The sequence below is a fragment of the Chiloscyllium plagiosum genome, unplaced genomic scaffold (assembly GCF_037043375.1).
Source record: "Chiloscyllium plagiosum isolate Xiang-an unplaced genomic scaffold, Cpla_swu_hap1 HiC_scaffold_50, whole genome shotgun sequence".
In the NCBI taxonomy this organism is placed as follows: Eukaryota; Metazoa; Chordata; class Chondrichthyes; order Orectolobiformes; family Hemiscylliidae; genus Chiloscyllium; species Chiloscyllium plagiosum.
Window position 1 is genome coordinate 37,372,039 of NW_028270188.1, and position 10,882 is coordinate 37,382,920.

General features: G+C 40.0%; 1 protein-coding gene across 1 annotated transcript; it reads right to left on the reverse strand.

The window, feature by feature from the left end:
* Positions 1-3,210: 3,210 nt before the first annotated feature.
* On the reverse strand, positions 3,211-5,448 carry LOC148135273 (putative G protein-coupled receptor 139). Its single transcript, XM_087985094.1, has 2 exons — positions 5,388-5,448; positions 3,211-4,118 (listed from the first exon to the last, which is right to left on the reverse strand). The coding sequence occupies exons 1-2, from the start codon at positions 5,440-5,442 to the stop codon at positions 3,211-3,213; spliced, it is 963 nt and encodes a 320-aa protein (XP_087841220.1). The 5' UTR covers positions 5,443-5,448.
* Positions 5,449-10,882: the final 5,434 nt, after the last annotated feature.

A 10,882-nucleotide genomic window follows, 5' to 3' on the forward strand; every position in this document is an offset into this window, starting at 1 on the left:
GATACAATGGATTGACATGGACTGTAGTAGGTAAAACTCGCATGCCTACCGTCAATATAATGTGCATGTATTGTCAGGTTCTAAAAATGGTAGACCGATTTTGCTTAGAAAGTGAAGCAATCTTTGTTTTCAACGAAGGGAGCATAGATGTACTATGGCTTTAAGCGCTGTATGTTTCTTAATGAAGCGTAGTTGATTAAGTCAATTAATTCAGCAACCTGTGAGTGTTTGGTTCTTTATCCTTTTCAAAACTGGAACAACTAAAGTAAGCTGAATGCATTAGTCCATGCTTCGCGATCTTCAGGATCTTTAGGTTAGCTTCCAGTCGCAGCACTGGGCACTTGACGCTGGAAGTGGAAGCTCTGTTTCGACCAGCTAAAAGCTAGGGCTCTCACAATGTTGCTAGAGATATAATTGATGCGATCTGTTTTACTGACTGTGCCATTGCAGAGGAATGTTACTATACTGGAGCAGATATTTAACAGCTGTTTAGTATTTTGTAAAATATTTCAGTCGATAATCCAATCCATTTTGTTTCCTCTGGTTTTGTCTTTGCGTTAAAGGTAGGACATGAATAGCGCGTATTTTCCTTCATGCTTGATTGTTTTGCACAATCAAATTTCATGTCAACGCAACGCCCGGTACTTGACTTCAAGATTAGAAAACTAACTGTCTAAGGTATTCATTTGACATATTTTGAGTGGGTTTGTTCTCGTCTATTACATTGTAATTACATTGTTTATTCCAGTACCTCCTGTAAGGTGTGCAAAGATATCGATGTCACTTTCGGTTTAATGTCATTTACAGTTTTTAATATTTCGTTTGGTAATGTGCACTGATGCTCTGAAACGAGAGTCAGGCGACATCTCTTGTAGTGTCAGTTAAATTCCATCAAATCAAAATAACTTCATCCATAAAGGTCCGTCTTCCCTCAGCATCACCGATCAGTCAGCACGAAGAATCTCTTTCAATGTTGGATGGTGTGCTTGGGCAGGACAAAATGACCAGGGAATACATCATGACGGGTCGGAACATGGCTCGCATGAAAGAGCCGACAGACTCTGATATGCATGCATATAATTTTCTTAATGTATCAGGTAAGAAGACAGATGGAGGTCTATCCTTTAATAGAGAGTTTAAGAGCCGAGAGGCAATTCCGCAAATGTAGAAAATGTTAGTTAGGCCATAATTAGAATATTATGTGCAGTCCCAGAATCTATGTTGCAGGATGTATGTGAGTGCACTGGAGACGACGTAAAGGATATTTTGAAAAATTATACCCGGGATGGATAGTTCCAGTTGTTAAGTGAAAATGGAAACACTGTTTATGGTTCACACCAGAACAGGCAACAATGAAAAGGGGCACTATTGTGGTGAAGAAAATTTGGAGATGTAAAGATAGCGTGGAGATGACGAAATATTTCTGCCAAAGGATTAATGACAGAGGTGCATAAATTTAACGAAAGCTGTTGCGAGTTTATAGAAGATTTGAGGAAATACAATTTCATTTGAAGGGTGGTGGGCAACTAATTTAATGCTTGTATGGCTGCTGGGGGCAAAAAACCTTGCAACATTGAAGAAGTATTTAGAGCGTTATTTGCAGTGCCAAGGGCTGAGAATTGCATTCGAGTCGTGTCGTATTTGCATTCCATCAGTGCAGACCTAATTGTCCATTTTATCTTACAGTGTTGAAGGTCTTTGGCCTCTATAATCCAGATAAAGAAGGATATTAGTTCACGATGCAGATTCTTAAGAAGTTGACAGCTCTAAGTGATTTGAAGGTTATTCCCTGCTTCATTTTTCTCAATCTCCCCCACCCTGCGGTCAGGATGAGAAGCATTCAAAGTGCTGTTTCTGTGTTTTGTGGATCTGTGACTCGCTGATACTTTTCGGAAGGAACTTCTTAGGTACCTGAGCTCATATGTCCACCAATTGTGAATATACTAAGCATTAAAGGACTCAAAAACTAACGGTGTCGAGGTAAGTCAAGACCATTAAGGATCCGGCATAGTTGAAAGAAATGTGATGTTGAAGGGATGAGTTATATCAAAGATAGAAGGTGGGTTGCATTGTCGGCGGAGGTTACAAAGAGGAGGAAAGTTGGAGAAACTTAGGAGACGATTACATTGAATGGGAACATTGTTATGTCCATGTAAGGTTTCATATGGAATGAGGATGGGCACTTTTTTAGAAGATGAAAAAAAGGAAGGTTGGTTGATTGCAATGTATGACACAGTGAGACTCAGGGTTGCAGAGCCGTAAAAGATGACAGTCAGCAAACTGAGTGTAGCGACTGGAGCATGCAACAAAGAAACAGCGAGTGTTTTCGGAACAGAATGAGCTTTCAGAAATGTAGAGAGATACAGAGAAATCCATCGTGGTTTTACAGAAATGGAGGCGAAAGTGAGCTGGAAGAGATGAGATTGATTGGAAAGGGTACAGATTCTGAAAGAGTAAGACAGATAGTGAAGGATATTGAGAGTCGATGAGACTACAGAATTTGTGGGCCACCACAAGGTCTGGAGATGATAACCAAGCCTGGAGAATCTGCAGATCGTGGCAATATTTTTTCTGGTGTTAGAGTCTGTGTGTGTCTTTTGATGTTGCAATGTCCCTGAAATCCATTTTTTGCAGGGATTTCTCATTGTTACTGCGACATATATTGTTAAGAGATGGACACGACTAAGAAACTGAAAGATTTGCATTACTTGAAGATTTTAAATGAAACAGGAAACTGTCGGGGATATTGGAGGGGAGGTTGTCAGTGCTGGAGGACGTAAATGTGGATTCCATTTTCGAAATGTCAGCTATACAGAGATGGAGAGTTTAGCAAGATCTGAAATGTCGGATGATGGCTGGCAATATTTCACTTTTTTAAAATATTGCAAGACTTTGAGCGTTGCAAAGATTTGGTGTGGTAACAAAGGCTTTCAAGTCGACGATATCAGAGCACAGGGAGGAGAAAGTGTGAAACAGACTGAAGGTAAATTCTTCAGACCCCTGAGGCTGTTGCAAGCTGAGTACAAAGGAAGGGCAACACACACGCAAAACCTCGACGGCGTTGCTGTGTGTTGAGGATAGACATATTGTTCACCCTCAAGTGTATAAGTTTAGGATGTAGAAATTTCGTCACTCATACCTTTCCACCATTCAACTTTCTACGGTATTGCTGCACTACGAAGCACGTCGTAATTATGAACCACGTTTCCACTAATTTGAATTGTGCTGTTCAGTGAGAAATTGAATTATTGTTGTATATGGATACTTCACTGCAATCTTGAGCTGTTCCCTGAACATAGCCTGGGTCACTCCATAAATTACTGTATTTGTGCTGCAACTTAAATTTCTCAGCATCAATCCAATTTCCCCAAAGTCATACGATGAACTGTTGTAATTCAAGAGATGAGTTCCTGTAATTCTGTAGCATATGAAATATATAACACGGTTTAGCCATAGAAGTATAAAACTTCCCGATATAGTAAACAGTAAAATTGCTGATTTCTTTCGGCTTTCCATTTCTATGTCTCTTCCCTTGCTGTGACCCTTCAAACACTTGCGCACTCGACTAGACATTAAAATGTATCGGACTGTAAGAGCGTTAAGCAGGAGAATTAAAGTGAATGGGAGCAATGGCGTTAAAACTGTATCGAGCCAGTCAAATCCCAACCATGCAGGATCAGAGTAATAGCTTGGTTTCGTGTGACAATACCATGGTACGTTGTCAATGATAATTCCAGGTTCATATGCAAAGTAGAATGGAACGTTTTTGGAACAAAGCAGAAGGCTGGTTGTAGCTAAAACCAAGCCTGCAGTTTTGCTGGTGCAACATTTTGTTTTCAGATTCTGGCAACAAATGAGGACAAATCGATCAAACGTAAAAGTCACAGTATACCAGACGGAACAATCGGCAGCTGCACGAGCCAAGAAATAGGTCACACTGCACACTGGAGTGATGTCGAGAAAACATAATGGGAAATAATAATACCTGAATTGCCTCAGCACTACTTCTGCAATGATGACCATAAGATCGGCTGCTGCCATAGCTACCAAGTAGCGAGTGGTGCAGGCTGAGAGGCCGCACCTTCCCCGGGATAGGATCGCAATTGCCACCAGGTTTACTGCAAAAAAAACGGATTGGAATTGAAATGGTCTGTTTCCAAACTGTATGGATTCAATTCATACATTGCATGGAGATGTTGCCGAAAGAGGCAGCGAAAAAATGTGAGGGGATTTCTACTGATATGCGAGAAGAATGCAGGCCTGAATTCATATTCTTAAATTGTAAAACACAATATTCAGTACTCAAAGCTGTAATATAGATAGATGCAAGATGAGGGAGGAGGTTGACAGGCAAGCACTGCCACTTATGTGGGAAAGATCCACTTTGGGGCGCTAGATAGGTCTGAGGGTGTGAAGTCATGCTAGGTTAGGAGAAGGAGCACACACTCTCCTTAGATTAGTTCTGAGTCAGTGTTACTGAATCAGAAATCTTAACTGTGATTTGTCTGTACAGATTCTGCAAGACTTGCGGTGCTTTTCTGACGTTTTCTATTTTGCGTGGTTTTGTTGCATCTCCTTCATGTTGATTTCCCATGTCCACAACATTATGTCTGCTTTTCAATGGCTTTTTTCTTGATTAACCTTAATACAGATGCAGCCAGACCTGTTCAGTGTGTCCATGAGATTATTTTATGTTGGTGTTACTGGTGTCCTTTTGTTTTGACATCAAATTTCCATTGGGCATCGCTCCTCTTTGTGTTCTAGGTTATTGCACATTGATTTATGAAGTGATAAGCTTAGCTGAGCAGAAATCTAAACGGACGAACAGAGAGTAGACCATTCTGCAAAATGATCCACCATTCATAACATGGAACAGAATTAACCATTTGGTAAGATTATAAATACCCGAAATCGGAAAGTGTAGACATTTTTTACGAATTACTCGACGGCCTGATCTGCAAATACATGTCTAACTATCGATCACCCAATGGAATGAATACTCAGAAGCCAATCAAGTCTTCTGAATTACAGAAATTACCATTTGAACTTAAAAGTTTGAATAATAATTCATAACCGGAGAAACATGTCTAATACCGTGGTGAAAGAGTGAAATCTGCATGGAGATCCCTCACACGTAAGTCATGAACATCACCAAAATCTCAAAAGACCTTACACCATTGCATTCAAAGATCACAAGTGGTTGCTTCAGCCTAATAGTACTAAACGTCAGTCAAGGGGAGAACTTGAGAATAAGGACCAACTTGGCAAGTTTCATGGAACTGAACATTCGCTGTTGGCATGAATGTGTACTGTAAATCAATTGTACAACCAACTGGGAGAAAAGAAGCCTCAGATCTATAACATTGGAAAAGTTTACAATCACTTACTTGGAACACCAATGATAGCTAATATGGTATAGTATATTTTTCTTATGTTGTCCATTGATTGATGCACTTTCTGAGTGAAGTCGCCTGCACCCTCGTGACAATCTCTCTGTATTGAACTGACGGAAAAATATGCTGGATTCCGCAAATCATTACTATCAAGTTTAGGAAGAGGAAGCATATCCAAAGCAAAACAGTAATTCCCTTTCCCACCCTAATGCACTTTCAGAACTGCTCGGTATTTCCAATGCTTTCTGGTTTGAATTGCGTCCTCCAGCAATCTGAAGAATGACAGTCATGAGCATTTAATTAGCAGACAAGCATGACCGCGGGGACATTTGGTGTCTCAAATGATTCCAAATGCTATTTTTATAACTATAATTGTTATACTGAATAATGTAAGCAAACATATGACGAAAGTACAGTGAAATCCCTTTTTCTATAACGTTTTCAAAGTTTGAGAAATTCAATTGAGAAGCATATATTTAGATAGACACTTGGAATGCAAAGATGTGCAAGGCTGCAGAGTTGGTTTGGTGTATGTTTTTTCCATCCTGACATTGTGCATCATGAGGCCTTTTTGGCTTTGATATGGATTGTTTCGATTTTTTAATCTATATGTTTCCCATCAACTCTATTTTAGCTCTCTGGTGTTGAATGCAAGCAATCTTATTGAACAAGGCCACACCCAACTTCATGGTGTACATTTCTGCACCCCCACGCAATGCCCATTTTCTACAGGGTAATTTCTGAGATCGGCACTTTACTTTTCATTCTTCATTTATTGCATATATATTCACAACCCTGGCTTGTTTGATTTATTATTATAAACGAAATGTTAACTCGTTGAACCTTCAACCTTCACATGAAAATATATAAAGCACTGAGCATTGGCGAATAAAAGTTCTGATTGTTTCGTTTTAATAATGCATTTTCTAAGATGTCTCCTCTCAACTGTAATGATTCACTGAACATGTCCACCAAGTCAATCTCTAGATGGCACACAGAGTCGCTAATGTCTGTTGTCGAACTTAAAACGGTAGACAATAGTCATGGTCTTTAGCCCCACATTGTTGTAGCGAGCTTTAATCCTCGTCTGAGTTTAGACTAAATTAGTATGTTTCATTGTACTATCTTCTATGTACCTATCCAAGAGTTGCTTAAATGCCCTAAATGTATCTAATCCGACTGCCACTGCTGACAGTGCATTCCAGGCAGCCACCACTCTCTGTGAAACAAAACGTTGACCTCCGACATCTCCCATAAATCTTCCTCCAATCACCTTAAATTTATATCCCCTTCCAGTAGATATTTCCACCATAGTCAGGTGTCTGTCTATCCCCTCTGTCAATGTGCCTCATCATCTTGTATACCTCTATGAAGACATTACATATCCTTCTTCACTCCAATGAAAACAGCCCTAGATCCTTTAACTTTCTCCATAAGACCTGCCCTCCAGTCCCAGAACAAACTCGTAAAACGTCTCTGCACTTTCTTACTCAAGTTTCCACATTTTTCCTGTATTAAGGCGGACAGAATTGAAAACAATAGTCCAAGCATAGTCTCACCGGGGCTCCATAGAGCTGCAGCATAAACTCGCAGCTCTTCAACACAAGCCCACCGCTCATAAAAGCCAAAACATCATATGCCTTATCAACAATAATGTTGACTTGAGTGGTAATTTAAGGCATCTGTGGGCTAAGGCCCTAAGATCCCTCTGCCCCTCCTCACCGCAAGCATTCTGTCTTTAATCCTGTCTTTGCATTCAAATTAGAACATCCAAAGTGAAACACTTCGCAATTTTTCAGGTTGAAAATCTTCTGCCTGTTATCAGCATTCAGCTAATAACCCGCTGGAACCGAGAGTAAAACTTCACACTGTACACAACTCCAGAAAACTTCGTGTCAACAGGAAAATTACTAACCCACCCTTCCACTTCCTTATCCAAATGTTTCCTAAATATCACAAAGAGCAGAAGTTCCAGAATTTCTCCCTGCGGAACACCGCTGGTCACCGAGTCTTAGTCTGAACGTATTCCATCCACACCAACCTCTGCCGTCTTTGAGTGAGCCAATCTGTAAACATGCTGCCTGACTTCACTGAAGCTCATGCCTCATTACTGTCTAAATAAGCATACCATGTGGAAACTTCGCAAATGACTTGCTAAAATTTATGTTCGCCACATCCACTGTTCCACCATAATCATTGTTTTTTACATTATCAAAGTATTCAGTCAGGCTTTTGAGGCATGACGTGCACCTCCCAAATTCAAACTGGCGACCTCGAACCAAATATGGTTTTCCAAGTTATCATAAATCCTCTCAAAATCGTCTCCAATACTTTGCTGATCTGACAGATGATTAACCATAATGAATTATTACCTTCATACACCAAGCTCGTGTGTTTGCTTTGTCTTACCACCAAATTGCTTTGCAAATCGGTAAAAAGAAGTATGATAATGATTCCTAAAAGTTGCAGCTGTGAAGGTATTGCAGACACAGAATGGAATACTGACTCATCCCATGGCAGGTGCTGGAATTTTACAGTCTGTGAAAAATATTGCGAGTCTTTTAAACCTAATACGTGTTCAGAAAGTAGTAGAGACGCTGAAAATGATTAAACCCATGAAATCAAGACAGATCCAGAACACATATATGCCAAAATCCAATGCAAAATCATGAACCTAACCCAGACCCTGTAACTCGCACAGGTCTGGGATAAATGAAAGTCCTGACACGAATAATGAACGTTAAGGTGATGCTTGCATTGATTCTGATAAAGCCCCTGATTCTTACATAACATTGAAGACCAACAGACCCAACTTGTCTGTGTCAACCATGCTGCCATTGTAAAAAAAATCTAGTCTTGAATCATATGATCAACATTCCCCTATTCCCTGCCTCTTCAGGTTTGTATCCAGTCCTCACTTAACTGTTGTTACCTCATTTGCTTCTCTCAAGCAATCTGGTCGTGCATTTGAGGCAGCTAACATCTGCGTGAAAAATACACTACCCCACGCATCTCCTTTCGCATCTTCACCCCGGGCCTTTACCTCAAATCTACGACCCTTACCATTTGATACTTCCATCCTGGGGAACGGTTTTGACTACCCATTCGATCAATGTCTTGCATAATATTATGTACTTCTCTCAGATTGGCCCTCAACTTCCAATGCTCTAGCGAAAACAATCTCGGATTGTCCCAAATCTTCTGAAATGTGATAGAGTTCAATCCAACAGAATCCCTGAAACCACCTTAGTAAACTTTCCAAGGTCCATATCCTTCCTCGTACCGGGACCAGAAGCCCGCAAGACAAATGTAGCCGAACGGAAGTTTCATCCGGCTGCCAGCTTTCCAACATTTATACTCTATGCAACCACCAATGAAGGCAAGCATGTTTCCTTTACCACCTTGTCCAGTTGCGTTACCACTCTGAAGTATTTACACTTCTGGACCCCAACATCCTTCTGTATTTCAATACTTCTAATGGTTCTGTGTTTAATTTATACAGACTTCTTCTAGTCCACTTCAAGATCCATCATTTAATATATTAACAGATTAACCACCATTTGACAGTGTTCCATCCAATATCTATATTTCGCTAGAGCATTTGGTAGGGTTCGCCATTATGCAAAAATCCACCAATATTCTTATCTTTCTTCGATGATTAAGTTAATTTTGTTTTAATCATACAAACGTTCCATGGATCCCGAGTGACTTAACATTCTAGACCGCCCAATCATGACAAACAGCGTCACAAATTTTAGGAAAGTTTATGTGGATAATATCTGTAGCTGCACACTTACCAAACACTTGTGTCTCTTCCGCATAAGCTGAACCAAATGTTTAAGACACCAGCTTCCCTGCACAAAGCCATACTGACATAAGTTCCTTCTTTTCGAAGTGTAATTAAATGCAATCCCTGAATCTAATTCAGAATGTAATTCTCATACGGACCGTGAAACGAATAGAGCCCGGGAAAATCTGATGCAGAGTCCAAAAATAATTGAAATCAATAAAACAGTGACGCTAAGACAGACCCTGAAACTGATAGAAATTTTGTAACTTGCATAAATCTTTACAGTGATCCAGATTCTGAAACCAGGACCCAACACTAAGTTAATAGAAACACTGAAAATGATACAGATCCTAACAAAAACACTGACCCTTGAAATGATACAGAATTCACACACACCCTGAAGCAAATTCAGATTTGACTGTTATAAGCATCATGATTTCAATCTAGATTCTGAGTTTCTGAGAATTGACAGTCAATTTTTGAAAATCTGGACACTAAATTTTGATTCAAATTTTAAAACGTGTGTAGCTGGAGTTAGAGGTGAAAAGTGTATATTTTGTCGCACTCTAGATTCATATTTGGGCTCATTGCTATGTCACAAATCACATCTATGACCATGTTTTCGCTCGCCCTGGAAGTAATTCCACACAAAGAAACGATCGTACGCTTAATTCATGGATACTCTGTGGAAATCATCGGACGTCAACACCAAAATTTATCAAAAAATATATGGTCTCACATGTTTGTCAAAATGGCAGTACCGAGGCCATCATGCGGAAGTCCAAACACTCCAGCTGGCCTCATGGCCAAAATTTTATTTCTAGGAGCGTACCTGTGGAAGATATTAAATGGGGCTGTTCCTCCAATTGGAAGTCGTTTCACGCCTGCAGTTCTGCTAACACTTTCAGTGATATCAACAAATACAGAACAGAGGGATCTCTGAGGTTGGCAGGACAAATCAACAAGTTATTTGATAAGGCAACCAGGATGCAGGCCTTCATCAGTTGTGAAATAGGTTGGCAGAACATGATAGAACTTCATAGAACAAGACGTGTTTGTACTAAAAAGGGTGTAATTAAGATTCAACAGGCTGTTAACGGGATGGGATGTTTCAGCCATGAAGAGAGGCTGCGTAATCTTAAATTGTTCTCTTTAATTCTGAACATTTGAGGGGCTTAGTGACAGAAGTCCAAACGATTCCGAGGGAGATAGTCTTGATGGATAGAAAGTAAAGGTGGCCGTTTGTTGAAGGATCAAGTCAGGTTTAATAACCCAGGAGATTGTCAGAAGATTTGAAAAAAAAAGATCCTACCACTCGAGTGCTGGACGTCTGGGATGCACTGTCTGGAAGGATAGCTATGGAGTTATTGAATCGCAGACTCATACAGCTTGGAAACAGACAGTTTTGTGCAACTAGTGCTTGCCGAAAGTAATTGTAAACTAAACTCGTCCGACTTGCCTGTCCCAAACCAGATTCCCACAAAACATTCCTATTCATGTACATATCTAAGTGTTTTTGTAAACGTAATGTCGTAGAGAATTGTTGCGAACTACCAGGGGACGAACAGTGTTCTTCAAGAAGATAATATTTTATTTGCAAACAAAAGCTGTGACAACCAACAAACGAACGCTTCATTGTCCCCGAACCTCGGGGTCTGTTGATCTTTATACATTTTTTTATCATGTTTCCTTCCATCTT

Excerpts from the sequence above, each read along its gene's own strand:
- LOC148135273 (XM_087985094.1), bottom strand. The coding sequence starts at position 5,442 with ATGGACAACATAAGAAAAATATACTATACCATATTAGCTATCATTGGT. Across the intron at positions 4,119-5,387 it reads AGCTATCATTGGTGTTCCAA|TAAACCTGGTGGCAATTGCG; the intron begins GTAAGTGATTGT and ends TTTTTTTTGCAG.